This window comes from Theropithecus gelada, chromosome 8 (assembly GCF_003255815.1).
Source record: "Theropithecus gelada isolate Dixy chromosome 8, Tgel_1.0, whole genome shotgun sequence".
Classification (NCBI taxonomy): domain Eukaryota; kingdom Metazoa; phylum Chordata; class Mammalia; order Primates; family Cercopithecidae; genus Theropithecus; species Theropithecus gelada.
Genome location: NC_037676.1, coordinates 144,688,586 through 144,710,096, shown reverse-complemented (window position 1 = coordinate 144,710,096; position 21,511 = coordinate 144,688,586). Strand labels below are relative to the sequence as shown.

Genomic DNA, 21,511 nt, shown 5'->3' with positions numbered 1-21,511 from the left:
GGATGGGTGGTGGGTGGAGGGTGGTGGCAGTGGGTATAGATTAAAGAACAGGTGGACGGAGGAGAGGGTGGATGGGTGGTGGGTGGAGGGTGGTGGCAGTGGGTATAGATTAAAGAACAGGTGGACGGAGGAGAGGGTGGATGGGTGGTGGGTGGAGGGTGGTGGCAGTGGGTATAGATTAAAGAACAGGTGGACGGAGGAGAGGGTGGATGGGTGGTGGGTGGAGGGTGGTGGCAGTGGGTATAGATTAAAGAACAGGTGGACGGAGGAGTGGGTGGATGGCTGGTGGGTAGGTGGAGAATCATGACACCCGGCCCCCACTAACTGTCCTCACCCTGCCTCGGCCTCCCCTGAGCCCCTGCCTGCCTCTGCCTGCTCCTCCTGGCCGGCTCCCTGCTCCTCATGCCCCCAGCCTCCCTGCCCTTGCTCCAGCTGTCTCCTCCTGAGCCACCTGCCTCCCTCTCCCTGCCAGGCAGCCTTTTCCTCCAACGCCTGCCACTCACGGAGCCTTCCCTTGCCTCTCAGGACACATGCTTGTCACTGCACTACGCACCACGCAAGGGACCATCACATGTGCCACTGGCGCCCAGGTGGCCACGCAGACCACACACTCAGCCTGGGAAAGGGGTGCAGGGAGGCTTGAGGCTGGTGATGTCAGAGCAGCCAGGAGGGACGGGCTGAGGGAGCCAGAGGAACACCCTAGGAGGAGGCGGGTGGCAGGGCGCACACACCCAGGTCCCTGACCACACACTGCAGACCCCTCAGGCTGGAGCCGCAAGTTCAGACCCGGCCGCCATTGCTCTATCCATCTCCCCATGTCCTGGCCTAGCTCAGCCCTGGGCGCTGGCACTTCGGGCCTTTACACAAACTCTTCCTCTGACTGGGCAAGGTTCTCTTCGCTGCCCTCGCCTTGCTGTCTGGGAAGATGGCCCCACTCTGGCACACCCACCAGGGCCTCGAGATGGCACCCCACAGCCCGACTGCTCCTCGTGGAACCCCACATGGGGCATGGAACTTGCTCCAGCTGTGCCACAGTACCTGGGCCAGCTGGCGCCCAACAAGTGCTTGGCCCGCAACTGCACAGGACACATGGCCACTGAAGACCCCAGGGGCCCACGCCCCCATCTGATGAGCCTGAAGTTCCAGTTCCACCTCCTGACGCCCAGGTCTGCCATGGCAGCTTCCGCAGCCCCTCAGCGCCTGGCACCCACTTGCAGACCTGAATGCCAGGATTCCACCTGCTCTGGGCATGGGGCTAGCAGTGGGGGTGGGGGGCAGGTCAGGACACCTGCCCATCACCTGGCCTGGGGATGGACCTCCATGTCTGCTCCTCCCTGAACTGTGGACGTCCCTGGGAGGGGGTGGGAGGCAGCCTGGTGGGCTCCAGAGCCAGACAGTGAGTGACAGGTAGTGACAGGGAGGCCCATGTGGGTACACAGACAGCTGGGGGGCCAGCGGCCGAGACCTAAAACCTGCACCCCTCCCCTACTGAGTCAACCTCCCACGAACCCCACCCCAGACCCTCAAGGCCATGAAATCCAAGTGAACTTACACATCCGTCTCATCCCACAGGATACAGGTCTGGTTGGTGGTGCCCTGGGAGAGAGGAGAGAGGAGTCAGGCAGGGCCCCTGGCGGCCAGGACCAGCCCCCACCCTCGGGTCACCATGGGAACCACCTACAGGTGTGCCGCCAGGCATGCTGCCTGTGCGGGTCCTCAACAGACTGCGTTCTGTGAGGAGAGAACTGAGTCCAGGGTGGAGACAGCAGTGGCCCAAGGTCACCTGGCTTGGCACAAGTCTCCCAGAGCCCAGGTCCAGTGGCCAGGCTGGGCAGCAATGGCTGAAATCCGTCTCTGGTATGAAGTAGGGTGATGGGAAGACCCTTCTTCCGGGACCTAGTGAGCAGGGGTCACCCGGCACACAGTGGGCCTCTGTAAGCGCCCTGCGCTGCTCTGACGTCCTACTAGCCTTCCTGGGACACAGCCTTGCCAGGCCTGCCACACACTAGCACTGCCAAAATGGGGCTGTGACAGCAGGGAGGGCCAGCGTTCCTGAGGCTGGATCTAGGGTGCGGCCTGCTCTGAGCAGCTGTGAGACTCAGTCCTCACCCAGCCCTATTGTTCCCACTTGATAAGGGAGGGAACCATGGCACAGAGAGGTTGAACAACTGTCCCAAGGTCACACAGCTAGAAAGGACAGGGCTGGGTTCTCCTGTAGCTTCCTACAGCCCTGGCCTGGGCTGGAGGCCTGGCACTGCTCAGTCCTGGTACGGTAACCCAGGCAACGTGTTCCCTGGGGGCCCTGGTTCTCAGCCCATCAGAAAGGCATCTCGGTCCCTACTCCTCTGAGGCCCGACGAAGAGCTCTATAGAGCTCCAAGGAGCAGCGTTGGGACCTGGCTGGGGTCACATAGCAGCTGTGGCCTGAGGCCGGGGCTTCCTGCCAGGGAGTGCTGGGAGGATGCTCCTGTGCTGAAATCCCAGGGCCCCTGTAGGCGAGGCCTGGCGTCAGCCCTGGCGGTGCCGGCAGAGGTGTACTTACACCCCCCACTTCTCCGTGGCCAGGCATCTGGGGGCCAGGAGTCATGGGACAGGCCCCACTTCTCAGAAGGGGAACAACCAGGCCAATGGTGGCTGGAGGGCAGAGCAGTTGGAGCCCAGATGGGAAGTCAGGCACAGATGGAGTTTCAGCACCTCACCTCCTGTGTGACCCTGGGCAAGTCACCGCACCTCTCTGAGCCTGTTTCCCCACCATAATCAAGGGATAAAAGCAGCTCTTACAGGTTAGAGCTGTTGTGAGGAGGCCTCAAAGGTTTACTGGCTGAGGAGTGGGACAGAATTCACACACGTGCGTTTCTGCAGGCATCAGAGTGTGCGCGCGGATGGCACTCACATTATACATGTGGGCAAACTCGATCTCCAAGGGTGTGCGCAGGGAGCGAGGCGGGGGCTTTACAGTCACGGAGATCACCTTGGAATTCAGGACGGTCGTGTTCCTGCAAGAGACAGAGGCACAGGTGTTAGGGGAGCCCTCCCAGCCCAGGCTCCCCCTGAGGGCCCCTGCACCCCTCACCACCCTCTACCCCCAGCCCATCATCCACACCTCCAGGCCCCCTGGCCTCCCCGTTTACCTCCTGTGGCTGGGGTCCTGCCCACCCCACCTGCCCTGCGCTGCCCACCTCTGCAGGGCCAGGAAGCTGCCCAGGTTCCGGTAGAGCACGGTGCCCACCACAAACACAGATGCTTCATCGGCCTCTGGAAGAAAGTGCACTGTCAACCCCAGTCCCCGTCCCCACAGCCAGGGCGGGACTTGGCAGCCTGACCCGGACCCCGCTGTTGCTGGCCTCTGCCGCCCATCTTCAAGGTCACGTCCAGGGCCCTGGTGGATGGTGAGGCCCACGCACCCGCGGACACAGTGCTGCAGCCGGGGAGCTGGGGCAACAGCCAAGTGCGAAGAGGGAGACCGGGCCATTCCCTGGGGCATCCTGAGAGCTGTGGGCAGGCAGGACGTGCCCCTCTTCCCAGTAACAGGGTCCTTGACATGTGACTCCCTGTCCCTCCCTGAAGTGAGGTGGCTCATCCTGACCCCTCTGCCTGGGCCTCAGGGTTGATCCACAGGCCGTGGCCCCAGAGAGGGCAAGGAGGGCTTCCTGGAAACGGGGAGCCCCTTGAGAACTGCCCAACTCTGAGGCAGCAGCTAGACTGCAGAGGGGTGGTGACCACCCGACTCTGGGGCCCACGTTCCCCATGAAGGTCCCCCGGCTCCCTGAGCCCCTCACCTGCCAGCCCCGTGGAGAAGACACTCTTGGACACAGTGACCCTGTCCTCCGGCACCTTGGCCCAGTCACCCGTGGCCCGCCAGCCCTTCATGGGGAAGCTGATGTCAGTGGCTCCGCTGGCTGGGAGCTTATGGATGCTGAGGACTGCGAGCAGGGTCAAAGGGGCGAGAGATAGAGAGAAGGGAAAGTCACAGATGCGGTGGGGCCTCAGCTGCAGGAGTTGAGGCGCAGGCCTGGCAGTGCAGGGTGATGCCACGGGGAGCCCATGGCTCAGAGGCAGGGGTATGGGGGCCATCTGCCCCAGCCCCAGCCCCCAGGGTACAGACCCCAACTCCCTGCACCCTGGGCCCTGTGCAGGCTCCACACTCCCTGGGTGGGCCTTGTCCCCAGACCTTGGTGAGGTCCAGGAGCAGGGACAACAAGGAGCACCAGGCAGAGGCTGGGCCAGGTCTGGTCCTGCTGAGTTGGAGCCTTGGTGAGGGGCATGGGGCATGGGGCCTGCCCCTCCCACCCTCCATGGCCCAGAAGGTTGTCAAAGGCAGATTCTGGGGTCTGTCCTGTGGCCATGGAGGGATTCGCAGGGACCAGGCACCCCCTCAGCGACCCCCACTCCCTCCTGGGACAGGGGACCCCAGTTTCCCTCCAGCTCTGTGACCTGATCCCGCCTCCCCTCCCTCTGTAGAAGGGGGATGGGGGCTTCCCTGCTTCAGGGCTCAGGCAGCAAAGGGCAGCATGGGCCATGGTGAAAGAGGGGATCCAGTGTTCCCTCCCATTCTGCAAAGGAAGGCGTTGGGGGTGCAGAAAGGCCCTGAGCTCAAGGTGGAGGGGCATGGGGACAAGGCAGCAGGTTTGGGGCAACTGAACGGGAAGAGAGTTTGGGGAAGTGCTGCTGGGGTGGAAGCAGGTGCTGACAGGGACCCACCGCTCTAGGGGAACCTGGCCCTGGGGCTGTGGCCTCAGCCCTAGCAGGCCCCAGTGGAGCCTCAAGAATGCAGCCCAAGATGGGGCAGGGAGAGGAGGAGACGGCATGAGCATCAGTAGCGCCAAATGCAGTTGGGGGCATGGAGGCCCAAGAACAGGGTTTTGCACCATGGATGTCACTGGCAGCCTGAATGGAGGGCAGAGGGAATTCGGACTGGGTGGGCACCCAGTGAGAGGAGGGGCAGGAGGGACCAGCAGAGAACCGGGGTTGAGGGCAAGAGGAAACATGCAAAGCACAAGTGGCCTGCACAAGGAGCTGCTGGGAAGCCGCAGTGGGGGATGGGGGCAGATGGATGCTGGAGCAGTGCTCTGGAGCAGGTGAAGGGGTGGGAGGCTGGACACAGGGTCATCGAGGGGCGGTGGAGGGCTGGCGTGGGCACCAGGGTGGGCTGCAGCAGGTGTGCCCGGGTAAGGGGCAAGCTTTTAAATCTTTCATTAGAACAGGATGAAAAGTGGCAGAATTACTGAAATAGTAGCAATCAGTCATGTTGATGTTTCTAGTTGAAGCATTTCACTATGGAAAAAGCAGAACTTTGTCTTTCTTTGTTTCTTAATGAGACAGCCTATTGCTCAGGCTGAAGTGCAGTGGTGTGATCACGACTCACTGCAGCCTCGCCTCCTGGGTTCAAGCCATCCTCCCACCTCAGCCTCCCTAGTAGCAGGGACTACAGGCGCACCACCATGCCTGGCTAATTTCTCAAAAAAATTTGTAGAGACAGGGTTTCACTGTGCTGCCCAGGCTGGTCTCAAACTCCTGGGCGCAAGCGATCCTCTTGCCTTGGCATCCTAAATAGCTGGGATTACAGGCATGAGCCACTGTGCCTAACCTCAGTCTTTAATTTAAAAGGTTAATGCTAGTTAGTCTCCCAAAGACATTATAATAAGAATGTCGATCCGTCTTGGGCATGTTTTAGTGGGACTTGTTCGAGTACAATAGGCATGAAGCTATGGTTTCCACCAGACATGTCTGAGTGCTGCCTGCAGTACAGGCCTGGTCGCATGGAAGTTAGGGTTGCTTAATTTAAACGTTCTCGGACTGTTTTATGCCTGGGGATGGGACACCTCAGGAGTGCCAAGCACCTTCTGACGAGATGAATATTGAAATGAACATTTCTATTGGTGAAACCACTGGGTCATCAACCCGGTCATGGCAGGTCTCTGGGTTTAAGGCTGGCTGCAAGGATCAGAGTTCGAGCCTTCGTAGTCTGTCTACATGCAGCTTGTGTCACTGTGGCCTACAGCTCTGACGGTCAGGAGGGATTATTCCTTTCACCTGGTATGCATAAAGAGACGCCATGGGAAGCCGCTCTCGCTGGCGTCCAGTTCTTGGCAGCTGAGTGAGGGAGGGATGTAGGGGTGGGGGCCTGGGCAGAGAAGCAAGGTCCTGGGAGTGAGTGAGGCTGAGCACGAGTGAGTGGAGCGTATGGGATGCACAGGGCGTCTGCGGCGTGCTACAGCTTGAATGTGTCCTGTAAACGCTTACATGTTGGAAACTGAATTCCCAGTTTCTTTTTTTTTTTTCTTTGAGACGGAGGCTCGCTCTGTCGCCCAGGCTGGAGTGCAGTGGCCGGATCTCAGCTCACTGCAAGCTCCGCCTCCCGGGTTCACGTCATTCTCCTGCCTCAGCCTCCCGAGTAGCTGGGACTACAGGCGCCCGCCACCTCGCCCGGCTAGTTTTTTGTATTTTTTAGTAGGGACGGGGTTTCACCGTGTTAGCCAGGATGGTCTCGATCTCCTGACCTCGTGATCTGCCCTTCTTGGCCTCCCAAAATGCTGGGATTACAGGTTTGAGCCACCATGCCCGGCCTGAATCCCCAATTTCATCTGCTAATGGAACTTGGGGGTGGGGCCTTTGGGAGGTCATGAGGGTGGCCCCCATGATGGCTTTAGTGGCATTATGGGAAGGGAGACTTCAGCGGGCATTCTTGTTCCATCTCTCATGAGCTGCCTCTGCCATGCCATGCTGCAGCAGGAGGGCACTCACTCACAGCTGGAGCTGTGATCTTGGACTTTCCGGCCTCCAGAACCTCTCATCTTTATAGATTACCCCTTCAGTGACAGCAACAGGAAACGGACTGAGACACGGTTATGAAGCATGTGGGGTAACCACAGTGCTCAGGGTTCGAAGTGTGTGCTGGCCATTCCAAGCACCCTGGGCCGTGCCGAGCACCCTGGAAGCTGGCCACCAGTTATGTCCTGGGCACCAGTGTAAGCACCAGGCAACGCTCCAGGGTGTGTGTGCTGACAAAGTTCAGCTGATCCTGGTCATATCACTAGAGGTTAAACATCCCCACAGGGGAGGTAACACTGTTCCTCCTTGGGGCTCTGTGGATCATAGCTGGGGCCAGCATCCACTCCTGGGTCCTTTGCTTTGAGAGACTCTCTGACCAAGGCAGGGAAAGTTTGGGAAATGTGGCTTTTGAGAGGTATCTGAGGGCACTGTATAACAGTCACTAAACAGAATTGCTGTGAGTGTTTGTAATGACAGTCACCTTTTACCCCGGGGTTCAGGCACTCACTTGCCTCATCAGTCTCTACCTCCCCGTGAGGTGGGCACTGTTATCATCGCATTTTAGAAACGAGGAAACCGCGGAGCTGGGTGGGGTCCCGGCCCCTCTGGGAAGGCACTGCTGGGACTGACAAGCGGGAAGGTGTGGGCTGCACAGCCCCTGCCTCTGAAGCTCCACAGGGAGGACACCGGGGGTGACAGGCAGAATGAGCCCCGGCTCCCGGTGGGTACATGCGAGGTGCTGGCTGGGGAATGGAGCTCCCAGGTCCGCAGCCCCTGGGCTGTGTCTGATCCCCTCCCAGGTCACATCATCAACCCTCAGGAGACTGAAAACAGGACCTATCTGAGAAATTGGCTGGGAGAGCCCACAGAGGCTGTCTGGTCACTGCCTCTTTATACAGACGAGGACACTGAGGCCCAGGGCTGCAGAGCAAGGCGTGGGGGGTGGCAACAGGCGGGCAGGCTTACCCAGGTTGTCTGTCACCTGGTATGCATCCCTCAGGTCCTTCATACGGAAGCCGATGACGTCCACAAAGTCCTCCACCAGCCGGAACAGCTCCTTGGCGTTGGGGCCCGCCTGGGGGGCAGGGGGGTGAGCAGCCCAGGGAGGAGGCCCCGCCATACCTCAGCCCCTGCCTCCTTCCCTTCCCTGTCCCTCCTTTTCTTATTGGCCATTTCCTAACATTTCGAGGAAGTGGGGCTGGTGACCTCTGAGTACTCTACTTTGGGGATGAGAACGCAGATGCCCAGAGGGGCTGCTGTGCCCCACCCATGGGAAGCCCAGGCTAGGGGAGAGTCTCTGGATACCCACAGCCCCCATGCCAGGTGGAGTGGCGGCTGCTGGAGGTCAGCTTGGGGGAGTGAGCACTGCCACTGCCCCCACGTGAGGAGGGCCCTATGTCCCAGCCGCCTCGGCGTTCCCATGTGCTCAGTGTTCTCCCGAACCTCCTCACTGAGCCCCATGAAATAAATGACTGTCCTCAGACAAATGAGGAAACAGGCTGGGAACGCTGAGCTTCCTCAGTGCCACCAACACCAACAAGAGGCCATCCTGGGATCCCAACCCCGAGCACCCAGCGGGACCCCACCCCAGGCCAGCTGGAGACCAGGGAGGCACCAGCTGTGCCTGCACCCCTCCTGAGGCTGCTGACTGTGGGGGCCCCAGGCCCTACCAGTTGGGCCTCCTCCCACTTGTCCCGATTCTCCTCTGCCAGCAGGTTGCTAAGGATCTGGACAAAGTTCTGGAAAGAAGAGGAAGAAGGGCCAGTGACAGAGAACAGGGCACAAAATCACCGTTCACTGTGACCAGGGTCAGGACTCAGTGTGTGACCAGGGTCAGGGTTCAATATGGGACCAGGATCAGGGCTCAGCGTGTGACCAGGGTTGGAGCTCACTGTGACCAGGGCCAGGGTTCAATGTATAACCAGGATTGAGGCTCAGTGTGTGACCAGGGTCAGGACTCAGCATGTGATCAGGGTCAGGGTTCAGCATGTGACCAGGGTTAGGGTTCAGTATGTGACCAGTGTCCAGGCTCAGTGTGTGACCAGGATCAGGGCTCAGTGTGACCAGGGTCAGGGATCAGTGTGTGACCAGGGTCAGGGCTCAGTGTGACCAGGATCAGGGCTCAGCATGTGACCAGGGTCAGGGTTCAGCATGTGACCAGTGTCCGGGCTCAGTGTGTGACCAGGATCAGGGCTCAGTGTGACCAGGATCAGGACTCAGTGTATGACCAGGATCAGGGCTCAGTTTGTGACAAGGTTCAGAACTCAGAGTGTGACCAGAGTCAGGACATGGTGTGTGACCAGGGTCAGGGCTCAGCCTATGATCAGGGCTCAGTGTGTGACCAGGGTCAGGGTTCAGTGTGTGACCAGGGTCAGGGCTCAGCATGTGACCAGGGCTCAGCATGTGACCAGGATCAGGGCTCAGCTTATGACCAGAGCTCAGCGTGTGACCAGGGTCAGGGCTCAGCCTATGATCAGGGCTCAGTGTGTGACCAGGGTCAGGACTCAATGTGTAACCAAGATTAGATGAGTGACAAAGGTCAGAATTCGACCTATGACATGGGTTAGGGCCCGGGCTGTGGTCAGGGTTGAGGATCCATCTCTAAGGTCCAGGAGGGCTCCCCAGACACCTTCCTGACACTGTCTTCCAAAATCTCCCTCGGGGAGCCCACCTGTACATCCCCAGGGGTGGGGCTGTAGTACGCCCTTCGGAAAATCTCTGTCATGTTCCTCAGGACATCGATGGTGGACAGCAGGTCCCCGCTGTAGCTGGTCCCGTCCTGAGAGATCTCCACCAGTGTCTGGATGACCTCTGAGACCCCCTCCCCCGGCAGCCCTCGCTGAGCCTTGGCCAGGTGCTCCCGGGTCTGCGGAAGATGGAGACGGCAGGTGCCTTCACCTCTGTGGGACACATCCAGGCAGCCACCCAGGACCTCCCACGCCTAGGACCCTCTGCAGGATCCCAACCTGTGTGGCCGGGGTGGTTAGGGAGGGGTTGGGGACCCCCGGGAACTGGCCCTCACCATCATCTGGATGTTTCTGTAGTCAATGGAAACACAGCGGATGTAGGTGGGGGGCTCCCAGTAGGCGATGCCTTCCTCGTCCAGCTCACACCGTCGCAGGATGAGTCCTGGGGAGACCTCCCCCTTCTCAGGTGGACACCCATTGCCTGGCCCAGGAACCCCACCCTCGGCCCCTGGCAGCAGACCCTCTGGATGGGACCCTGTGGGCCCCAGAAACAGGGACTTGCCCCTGGCCTCACACGGAGAGCTGAGTCCACACAGGGACCTCATTCCCTTCAACACATTTCGAGCTGCTACCTGCCCCAAGGACTCAGGACCCAGCAAGAGCTAAGCCTTCAGGAACCCCGCCGCATGGAGGTGGAGCTCTCGGCCGCGCAGGGGCTTCAGAGTTCAGCCATGAGCTCATTCGGAGCCCCTTCTAACTAACCCAGAGCCCTGGAGGGAGCCAGCACCCTGGGCCCCGGCCTGGCTGCATCCACCGGGCTACAGGGGCCTCAGCCTGGCCCAGAGACACGGGGGCAACCTTGGGGTGCTGCTGGGCATTAAGGGGGAAACAGCCTTAAACATGGCACACCCTGTGATACAGAGCTCACTCCCAGGACATCATCAGAGAAACAGGGACAGCTGAGTGTTTATAGGGAGGCGGCAGCCACAGAGAACTGTCACAAGACAAGTTCAACCCCCGACAAGAGCCGCGGGACTGGATGCAGAACCTGGTTTAGATGGGGCCAAAAATGAGGGGCACCGGGAGACCCAGCCATGCCCGTGGACCAAAGGCCAGGGGAGGCACGCCACCGTGCGGCATTCACGTGCTTCATTTTGCTTCTCAGCATTTGCAATCTGCTACCAAGAACATGGTCTGTTCTGTAATCAGAAGAGCGAAGGAGGAGCAGCAGCTGCAGCTGGCAATACAGGGCCCCCGCCGCCGTCCCCCATACCTCCCCACAGCAGCTCCGAGCAGAGGAACCCCGACTGCTCTCATCCTACAGAGGAGAACACTGAGGCTCAGGGAGGTTAAGTCAGTTTCTGAATGTCACACAGCAAACAAGGGCAGAACCAGAGTTTGAACCTGGGCTCCCATCCTCCCTGCCTGCTGCCTGTCAGGGACATAAAGCACTTGTACTTCTTCAAAAAGGAGGGGCGAAGGAGGCCCGCCCCTAGTGCAGTGAGCCCTTCCCCACGGAGCCCTGCTTTCTCCTTGAGGCTGGCATTCAACGGAGACCTCCTCTTCCTGTCCCTGCAAGCCCAGGGCAAGTGCATTCACTTCCCTGTGCCTCAGTTTCCCAGCTGTAAATGGTGGCGGCTTCTTGGGTTGCTGAGACTCCACGGATGTCTTGCATTAGGGCGGAGCATGGGTGCCAGCCCCTAGTGAGTGCTCGGAACAGCGGCTGCCACAGAGTTCTCACACGGTGCCCTGGGCTTGCGGCCCCACCACCCCACGCCAGCGCACGCAGGCTGTCTGGGCTCCGTGCCTGGGCTGTGTCCCAGTGCTGACAGCACCTCAGCGTGGGCATCACCATGAGGGCAGGATGGGAGCCTCCATACACCACGTGCTCTCCAGCGCTCACCTGTGGCGTTGCGGGGACACCTGACGGCAGCCACCTCTCCCGCTGGGGTCTCCTTCCAGATCACAGCACCAAAGTTGTCCTCATCACAGATCTCATGGGGCTCTGCCAAGGAGCCCAGGACAGGGGTTCAGGAAGGGGTACTGAGAGCCAGCAGTTGGCTCTGGAAGGCCCAGACCCTTGCAAGGCGCCTGGAGTGGGCATCACTATGAGGACAGGACGGGAGCCCCCAACACACCACGTGGGTGACAGCTGAGCCCGAGCCTGCCCGATTGCCACCAGCCCTCCCCACCGCCCAGCCCAGGTGGGAGGGGCCTCACCAGGACACCGCTGGGTGCCGCACTGCCGGTACTCATCCTGGGGGCCCTGGCAGACTGCTCCCCCGAAGAAGGGCCCGGAGCAGACGCGCTCCCGTCGCTGGCTGCCAGCCCCACACGTGACGCTGCAACTGCCCCATGACGCCCAGGCCTGCCACTTGCCATCCACTGCAGGCACAGCCAGACACAGGGCACAGGCAACAAGGAGGGCAGGGTCCAGGAGCCACAGTGACACGAGGACACAGACAGGGACGCACACAGAGCCGTGCGGCAGTGAAACACAGGGACCCAGGGATGTGGGGCAGGAGGTCAGGAGAAGGGAAATTCAGACCAGGAGAGGAGAAACCAGTCATCAGCCTGATACAAAATAAAACAAACTCCCACATGCAGCCAACCCCACCACCCTCCACGCCTCATTGTACACCCCGCTACCCCACGGCCTCCCCACACTCTTCTTCGCCATGGACACCCCAAGTCCCACTGTACACCCTGCTACCCCACGGTCACCCCACACTCCACTTCCCCCACAGACACCCCAAGTCCCACTGTGCACCCTGCTACCTCACGGCCACCCCACACTCCACTTCCCCCACAGACACCCCAAGTCCCACTGTATACCCCGCTACCTCACGGCCACCCCACACTCCACTTCCCCCACTGTGCACCCCACTACTCCATGGTCACTCCACACTCCACTTCCCCATGGACACCCCAAATCCTACTGTGTACCTCGCTACCCCACAGTCACCCCATACTCCACTTCCCCCACAGACACCCCAAGTCCCACTGTAAACCTCACTACCCCATAGTCACTCCACCTCCCCATGGACACCCCAAGTCCCACTGTGCACCCCACTACCCCACGGCCACACTCTACTTCCCCCACAGACACCCCAAGTCCCACCGTGCACCCCACTCCTCTCCCCATGGCCACCCCATGCCCCAATCTCCTCATGGACCCCCCCACCCCACAGTGCACCTCACTCACCCTGCAGCCACTCCACGCCCCGTTTCCCCCACGGCCACCGCAGACCCCACTGTGCACCCCACTCCCTCCTCAGTCACATACTAGGGCCCATGGTTACCCCCACCCGCTGTGGGGCTTGTCCCCTCCCTAGAGGTTCCTGCTTGTTAGGTGCCCCCAACCCCAGCCCGGCGCACCCCTGACCTGGGCACTGCTGCAGGAAGCAGTCTCGGGTCTCAACCCAGTGGCCCTGGCACTCGGCGCCCCCATAGGAAGGCCCGTTGCATTCACGCGTGCGCTGCTGTCGGCCCTGGGAACAGCTGGCGGAGCAGGCGCTCCAGCTCGACCACTCATTCCAGTTTCCATCCACTGCCCGGCCCGGGGGAGGAAGGGGACACGAAGTGGGCGTGAACACCCGGCACCCCAATGCCTGGCTTGGGATGTGGGTGTGAGCACCCTGGAGGCTACTGCTTCACACTCAGACTAGGACATAGGTGAGAACACCCTGGGGGCCACTACCCACACCCAGCCTGTGACATGGGTGAGAACACCCTGGAGGCCACCACCCCACACCCAGCCTGTGACATGGGTGAGAATATCCAGGCTGGGACACGAGAGAGTAAACCCCGGGGGCCACCACCCCACACCCAGCCTGATATGGGTGTAAACACCTTGGGGGCCACCAGCCCACACCCAGACTGTGACATGGGTGTGAACACCCTGGGGGCCACCACCCACGCCCAGCTTGTGACATGGGTGAGAACACCCTGGGGGCCAGCAGCCCTCACCCAGCCTGGGACATGGGTGTGAACACCCTGCGGGCCAGCAGCCCTCACCCAGCCTGGGACACAGGTGTGAACACCCTGGGGGTCACCACCCCACACCCAGCCTGGGACATAGGTGGGAAATGCCCCAAGGTCACACGTCAGCCTGCTTCCTGAACCCAGTCTGAGGTTCCAACCTCTGAGCACCCTGAGGTGGGTCTGGAGTGGGCAAAGCTGGGTTCCCAGGCCTGGCCAGTGGCCTACTGTGACCTCTCCTTTCTTCCCTTCCTCCCTGCCCCCACGCCCTCCCTCTCACCTACCAGGGCACAGGGCGATGTTGCAAAACTTGGTTTGCTTCTCAGGGCCCTCACAGGGGTTGCCTCCAAACTGGGGGGGCCTGCAGGTGCGTGTGCGATCCCGAAAGCCACGGCCACAGGTGCTGGAGCAGAGGCTCCAGGGTGACCACTCGTCCCAGGCACCATGCACTGCAGAGGGACGGAAGGTGCTGCTGCCCTCTGCTGCCACGGTCCCTGAAGCCCTGGCCGCCCACTGCCCCAGCCCCCTGCTGCCCCGGCTGCCCGCTGCCCCAGCCGCCCGCTGCCGAAGCCCAAGTTCCCACCCACCTGGGCACACGGCGGAATTGTTGCACAGCCGCTGCTCGCGCAGGGGTCCGCTGCACTGCGTGCTGTAGGAGGAGGACACGCAGAAGCGCGTGCGGGTCTGCCAGCCCTCGCCGCAGGTGCTGGAGCACACGCTCCACGGGGACCATTCCTCGGCTGCTGGGTCACCTGCAGGCCCCACTACAGCGTCACAGGCCTGCCACCCACGGGGCTGCAGTCAGACCGGGGCCGGATCCCGCAGCAGGAGGGCTGCCCTGCTGGGGAGCAGGCAGCAGGGCTGGGGCAGAGCCCCCGGGCCTTCGAACCAGGCTGATCTCAAGAACTGGTCATTTCCCCTACAAGGCTGGAAGCCCTGAGAGCCGGCCTGTGCCATCCCTGGGCCTCTGGGGTCTGGCCAGGGACAGGTCTCCTCACCTTACACCAGTTCCCCTAATGCCAATCAGTCAGGAGACAAGAGCCCAGCACCTGACGGGTTAGTCTAGTTATTCAAGTTACTACCCATAACTAGTGGTGATTGTTAACTTACAGTATTTCCCAAAGCCCTAGTCCTGCCCACCCCCCTCCCGCCAGCTCACCGGTCTGGGGGGCTGGGAACCCAAACTGCTGCAGCTCGTCCCCCAGCTCCTCACGCCGCCGGGCATCTGTGGACCGCAGGGACTGGCTCCGGGAGCTGGTGCGCCCAGCGGCTGCAGGATGGGCTCAGGTCAGCACGGGAGCAGTGCTTTGCCCCCGTCCTCTCTCTCTGTGGCCACAGTGCTCTGAGCCCACCAGCACTGGGCCACCTGGCTCCACTGGGCAGTTGGGAAGCCAGGGACCAGAGCGCCCAGCCTGGCACCAGCCCTCATCTGGTCAACAGGGGACCCTTCCTGTGGGTCCTGTCTCCCGTACCCTGCGCCCACTCCCTCACTGCCTTCATTGCCCACAGGCCAGCATTCACCTGCAAGACGGCAGCCCGCACTAAGTGGTGGCTGCTTTCCCCTGCCTGGCACCCCAACAGCGCCCCTGCCTCCATCCCGCAGGCCAGCTGACACCCCAGGCCCCTCCCCAGGCTCCTGAGAGGAGCTCCTCTCCCCAGGAAAGTTCACCAAGGAAAAAACAGCCCAAAGACAGTCTCATTACAACGTGATTTAACTTCATGGAAGCAGCTAAAAATGCATGGGGTCATTAGAGAGCCTTATTAGAGAAATACATTCTGGAGGCAGCATCCGGCTGGGGCAGGAGGGCTGGCTTGGCCAGAGCTCCCACAACCAGCCTTCCGCACACCCTCCAAAACCCCCAATCCACAAACGGGAAGAAAGCCCCATCTAGGCCGGGTGCGGCGGCTCATGCCTGTAATCCCAGCACTTTGGGAGTCCGAGACGGGCGGATCACGAGGTCAGGAGATCGATACCATCTACTAAAAATACAAAAAACTAGCCGGGCGTGGTGGCGGGCGCCTGTAGTCCCAGCTACTCGGGAGGCTGAGGCAGGAGAATGGCGTGAACCCGGGAGGCGGAGTTCGCAGTGAGCCCAGATCTTACCACTGCACTCCAGCCTGGGTGACACAGCAAGACTCCCTCTCAAAAAAAAACACCAAAAAACAAAAAAAACAAAGCCCCATCTAGTCCCACCCAGCCCCAAGCACCACATTCTTCGGGGCCCTCACCTCTGCTCCCCCGGCTAGGCACCACTCCCACGGGCCAGCCCCGAGTTGAGGTCCTGCTTCTCAGAGCCCAGACTCACCCTATTCACTCTTCCTGCTGGCCCCGCCCAGCGCCTGCCAGGCCCAGGCCCCGCCCCTACCTGGTCCCGCCCTAAGCCCCTCCCTCCACCGGCCCTGTTGCTCTGGGCCCTACCCCTCCCTGCCCCCACCAGCCCCTTGTGCTCGAGGCCCCGCCCCGCCCCCACGGGCCCCTCCTCTCCAGGGCCCCGCCCCTCCCCCACAAGCCCCGCCTCTCCAGGGCTCTGGCTCCGCCCCGCCCCGCCCGCACTCACGGCCGCAGGCCTCGCGGTTGCACTGGCGACCCTCCTCCAGCACCCCCTCGCAGCCGCCGCCCTCCACTCCCGGCACGGGCAGGCAGGTGCGCGTCCGCGTCTGGAGGCCTCCCCCGCAGTCCCGCGTGCATTCGCCCCACAGGGACCACAGCTTCCAGCCGCCTGGGGGGAGACCAGAGGGCGGGGATCAGGGTAGGGCAGGGGCTCGTGGCCTGGACGGGGTAAATCATGGGGGTGCTAAGCCCGCCGAGGCTGGCCCGGGTCGGGAGGGGCCGCAGTGCCGGGGACGGCCTGGCCTGGGAGGACCTGCGGGTCCGGTGTCTACCCAGCTCCCAGGTCCACTCTGGAGAGCTCAGGTCACGCCTGAGCCGGAAGGGTCCCCGTGTGCCAGCCGCCGCTGGACAGGTTTGCTGCCAGGATGATGAAGGGATGACGACCTTCGCCCACTCGAGGGCTGCCTCACAACTCAGCCTCCTGATGGTGAGCAGAGGGTGGAGGGGCCTGGCCGCCAAAGCTCTCCTTCCTGGCACGCCTGGAAGCCCCCAGGCTCCATCCAGTTTCTGGCCAGGCCCTGCTCATCAGAGCCTCAGTTTCCTCATGGGCTCAGCGGAGGGTCGCCATCCTCATCACCAGGGCTCCACATTTCACACCCCAGCTGTGACCTGCAGCCGCTTCCTCACCCCACGCAGGGATACCAGTGGTGACCAAGGCCTCACACCTGGTATCCAACCAGGGCTTCGAACCCAGGGCACAGCCTGACTGAGCCTGCCCTGGACCTGGCCAGCTGGCCACACGAGAGAGCCTGGGACAAATGCCTGCAGGCCCCTCCCCACCACGCCCCTGCCCTGACCCCAGCCACTCTGTTCAGCTTCTCTGGTGGGTCTTCCTCCACCCCGGCACTAACAGTGCCCACGGCCTTTATGGACCTGTGTTCCCCCAGCAAACCAGACCTCATGCCCCAGGAGTCTCTGCTCCCCGGGGGTCCTCGTGCTGCCAAGAACACTTTGGGCCACTTGGAGTGCCCATGGTCCTGGAGCACTGGGTAGCCATGGAGGAGCACAAAGCAGGAGACGGCCACTGCCATCTGTGGGCCAGAGAGGGGCAATGGCACCAGGGGGCCGGGAAGGGGCTGCCTCGTCCAGGCATCCCGCTTGGGCCTCCTGCCCAGCACTCTGGGCTAATGCACACCCAATGCAGCAGGGTCGGGGCGACTTGGAAAGGGCATTCAGCCCTTGCCAAGTGCCTGCTCCTGGCCAAGGTGGCGAGGAGACAGCTGGCGGCCACCACGAGGGGACCCACCATGAAGTTGGGGCCACTGCCCCATGCTGCCACTGGGGAGCACTGGGGGATCTGGCCTCTCGATCCCAGGCACAGCAAGGGAGGCCCCGGGGCAGCAATCAGGCCAAGCACAGGCCACCCTGACCCACCAGAAGGGCCCCAGGGCCTCTCGGAGCCTCAGGGAAGGGGCCCTGCCTTCCTCAGTGGGAGTGTGGACTGCAGGAAACCCCAGGGGAGCTCCAGCCGCCAGGTTCCCCCAGTGGCTCCACCACCCACTGGCCTCACTCCCATCATTTACAACATGAGGATAGTGGCTGACCTCCCAGGACTGAGCAGTGGGAAGGCAAACAGCAAAAATGCATGTGGGGAGGATGGTGCGTAGGCATTGTCATTTGGGTCAGAGTTGACTCCTGGGGCCCCACTTTGATTTTCAGCAAACTCAGTGTCCAACCAGAGCGCCCCCCACCCTGCCCCACTTCCCCACACCTATGCCAGGAATGGCCAGCAGGGGGTGCCAGGGGCACAGGGATGAGACACAAGAGAGGGACTTGACCTGCCACAGCTGTATGAGGAGTGGGTGCCTCATTCTCCCTGCTGGGGACCATCAGGTGGGGGGAATCTTCCAGGCCCCCACACCTGCTGCAGAACCCTCTCCCTTCCCTCACAGAGCCACACTCCCATAGGTCCCAGAGAGGAGAGCACCTGGCTGCTTCCTCCACAACGTGCTTGGCCCATGTCATGCCAGGGGAGGTAGGGGACCCAGCACAGCCTCCAGGGCACAAGGGCAGGACAGGGTGGCACGTGCCCACAGCACAGGAACAGGTGACAGGCCCTTCGTGGCTGCCCTGTCACATGTCCTGACTCAGGACAAGGAGAGGAATCTGGACTTGAACTGGTGGTCAGATTCCAAATGCCCCCCAATCCCCCAGACTATGGCCTCCTGCCAGGACTGACCGGGGCCCAGGTGCTCCAGGCCTCAGTGGTCTCCCCTGCTGAAGGTATCTCACCCCCCGATTATGAGGCAAAGGCACAGACAGGGTCCTGAGAGGCGGGCCTGGCAATGGGTCAGGGTGGCACGTACTGCAGCACCCCCCTCGCCATCCCAGCCCAACCCCCACGCGGAAGCCTGAGTGACGTGGAAACTGGCAGTGGGTGGGAGAGAGAGGGTGTCCAAGCCAGGCTCATCGGAGGATGCCACTCGGTTCCCATGGCAACTGCTGCAGCGCGCAGCCTTTCAGGATAGACCCAGGTTAGGCCTCAGCTGCCAAAACACCCACTCATTTCAGGGCTGGTTACCTTGGTGACCCAGGTGGTAAGGATGTGGTAGGGGGAGAAGGGGCGGGGGCACATCAGGAGAGGCTGTGCAGGGGGGACACTGGCCCAGAGAATGGATCACCCTGCCCCCACAAACCAAGCCCTGACTCTGGTCACATACTGAGCCCTGACTTTGGACCCGTGCTGAGCCCTGATCCAGGTCACAAGCTGACCCTGGACGCATACTGAGTCTGGATTCTAGTCACACTGATCCCTGACCCTGGTCACATACTGAGCCTTGATCCTCATCACAGACTGACCTCTGGTCCTGGACACAGAATTCCTGATCCTGTCACATACTGAGCCCTGATCCCAGTCACAGACTGATCCTTCATCTTGGTCACATTGCTGCCACTAATAAACACTGAGAAAACGGTAGCTGCTATTTTTATTCTTGTTTTGTTTTCTATGTGTGTCCCCTCACATAGCTGACACTCAATAAGTGTTTGCCCAGTGAATGCATCAAAGCCAGGATGGAGCCCCTGGGGTCTGTAGTGCAGGGCGCAGAGGTGTTCAAGCCACCCTTTGCTGGGTGGCCAGTGTGTCTGAGCTGGGTGGGCAGTGAGGGGCAGCAGAGGAGCAGCAAGCAGGCTGGGGGGTGGGCTGCCCCTCCAGGCCCGGAAAGAAGCCGCCTTTCTTCCCCCACTCAATGCCAGCTCTGTCTGGAAGCCTCATTTCCATCTCATTAAGGGGATGAATAGAGCCAATTAACGGCCCTAGGCAGCCTGGCCACCCAGGGGAGAGGGTGCTTGGTGAGAGGCCTCCTGGTGTCCTTCCCACCCTGGCGCCCTAGACTGGAGGCTGTGAGCTCCCCACAGCCCGCACCCCGAGTTGGCTGGGATGGGGGTGCAGGGGGGCGCAGGGGGCGTCCCTCCCTCCAGCTGGGCCTCCCCAGCTTCCGGCCTCTCCTCTGGAGGGGAGCTGTGCACTTCTGTCTGTAGCCAGCAGAGGTCTCCCGAGTCCAGCAGCTCGGGCAGCACCGGGGCTGGAGGGTCAGTTCTGCCATTCCCATCCTGCTCTGCCACCAGGTCCCGGGCACCACTGTGTGTCCCAAGGATGACCCCACCCCCAGCCCAGGCTCTGAGTTAGGGTCTGTCCTGGGGCACCCAGACTCCTCCTCTGAGACCTGGACCAGGGCCCTCTGCACGGACGTGGAAAGGAGGGCCCCAGAGGGCGGGTGGGGCTCCCTGTGGCCTGACTTAGCCCACCTGCTGCCAGCAGCTCCTACAGGCGGGGCCCAAGTGGCCGGCCCTCATTCCTCCCGCCACAGAGGCGGGCACCAGTGGATCTCAGGATGGGACTGAGAAGCCGAGCCCACCATCCGGCAGGCCACTTCCCAGGTGAGCCAAGAAGAGCGATGAACCTTGTAGGGCAGTGGGGTTCCCCCTAAACCTGTCAAAGGCTCCATCTCCTGAAAGCCTCACATAGGCCCTGCAAGCAGGTAATGTCCTGTCTCCAACTCTCAGGAGGGAAACTGAGGCTCCCTGAGCTGGCCGAGTCTTGTTGCTTCCTTTTCTTGATCAGACAGGTGCTCCCTGGCCTGAGAATGGTGCCCTGTTTACAAGCCTGAAAGCTCAGGGCCCATCCCGGAGACCTTGGACAAGTCTCTGCGCACCTCCCAGGCCCCGACCCCGGCTGTCTGCTGCCAGCTGCACATCCTTTCTCCCCATCTTTCTGGGAAGTGGAACCCAAACACAGGGCCCTGACTCAGCCTCTCTCGCAGCCGGGCGGGCGTGGGGTGCGTTCTGGTTCTGAGCGGAGGAGGTGAAGGGCTGAGGGCATGGTGGGCCCATGCATATCATTCCCAGCGGGCCCCATCCTGCCATCCCCATCTGAAATGGGTGTTGTCTGTGATGGGGACTGAAGCCTTCTTGTTTTCTAGATTTTTCTAAATTGGCCCTTGTGCAAAAAGAGTGGCTCCCCTGTCCAAGCCAGAAACCCCTGACAGTGGAGGCCTTGGCACCTTCCCAAGTCCCTCAGTGCTCCCTGTCACCGTGAGACTACCTGGAGTCCCAAACTCCACTCCAGTCCTGACTCCCCTCCAAATTCCAGTCCAGCCTTTGCCGCTCCCTCTGCCCCTGCACAGCCCAGAGAGGCCTCCAGATGCCTCTTCCCAGGACTTCCCGGGCTCCCGCGGTTGGGGCTGAGCCTGACTCTGTCTCCAACAGCCTCAGGAGTGAGCGAGGTGTCACTGGACAGGTGGGCCTGGGCTGAGCCTGACTCACCCTGGAGGCAAGGCAGGGACAGGGAGGTCACCCTAGCTCCGTGGCCGGTCACAGACCCTTGGCCAGCAGCACAGCCTCCCACTCCCCTGCGGGATCCAGGAGCCCAACAGAAGTGTGGGTTCACACTCCACACCCAGTTCCAGCCCAGCCTCTATACCCACTCCCTGTGGGTACACGGAGGACACACACGAGGACACACACCACACACAGGATGCAGGGACACACACCACACAGGGACACACCACACAGGGACACACACACCACACAGGGACACATAGGGACACACACACAGGGACACACACACACACACACACACACAAGGGCACGCAGGGACACACACACTTGCTCCCAGGCCCCAGGACGCTGCTTTTTCATTATCTTCCATGTCGCTTCTGCAATAAAATTCTTTAATTAAAACATGAATATTTAAAACAACCCTTGAGAGAAACGGCCCCATCTCACCCAAGGCGGAAAAATGCAAAGGGAGGCAGTGGCGAGATGAGGGCCAGAGAGAGCCGGCAGGAGGAGCCTGGCAGCCTGGGGGGCCGTGGGGCGTGGGGCAGTGCAAGGTGGAGGGGAACAGTTGCTTGGCCTGAGGAGTGTTTGCAGAGTCTGATGCATGACGTGGCCATGTGGCATTTGGACAGGCCGTGTCGGGGGCAGGGCTGAAAATGGGCCACGGGCTGGCCTGGGCTCCC

The 21,511-nt window shown here is 61.5% G+C and overlaps 1 protein-coding gene across 1 annotated transcript in view; it reads right to left on the bottom strand.

Moving 5' to 3' along the window:
- The window catches only part of ADGRB1 (adhesion G protein-coupled receptor B1), an 85,480-nt gene that overhangs the window by 58,601 nt on the left and 5,368 nt on the right, over nt 1–21,511 (bottom strand). The window contains exons 2-16 of the mRNA XM_025394538.1: nt 15,997–16,158; nt 14,598–14,708; nt 14,026–14,190; nt 13,728–13,887; nt 12,843–13,021; nt 11,678–11,842; nt 11,361–11,462; nt 9,793–9,899; nt 9,442–9,636; nt 8,441–8,509; nt 7,737–7,845; nt 3,779–3,922; nt 3,179–3,254; nt 2,893–2,995; nt 1,553–1,596 (exon numbers count right to left, since the gene is read on the bottom strand). Coding sequence (XP_025250323.1) covers nt 1,553–1,596; nt 2,893–2,995; nt 3,179–3,254; nt 3,779–3,922; nt 7,737–7,845; nt 8,441–8,509; nt 9,442–9,636; nt 9,793–9,899; nt 11,361–11,462; nt 11,678–11,842; nt 12,843–13,021; nt 13,728–13,887; nt 14,026–14,190; nt 14,598–14,708; nt 15,997–16,158 — 1,891 coding nt within the window. The remainder of the gene's footprint in view (nt 1–1,552; nt 1,597–2,892; nt 2,996–3,178; nt 3,255–3,778; nt 3,923–7,736; nt 7,846–8,440; nt 8,510–9,441; nt 9,637–9,792; nt 9,900–11,360; nt 11,463–11,677; nt 11,843–12,842; nt 13,022–13,727; nt 13,888–14,025; nt 14,191–14,597; nt 14,709–15,996; nt 16,159–21,511) is intronic.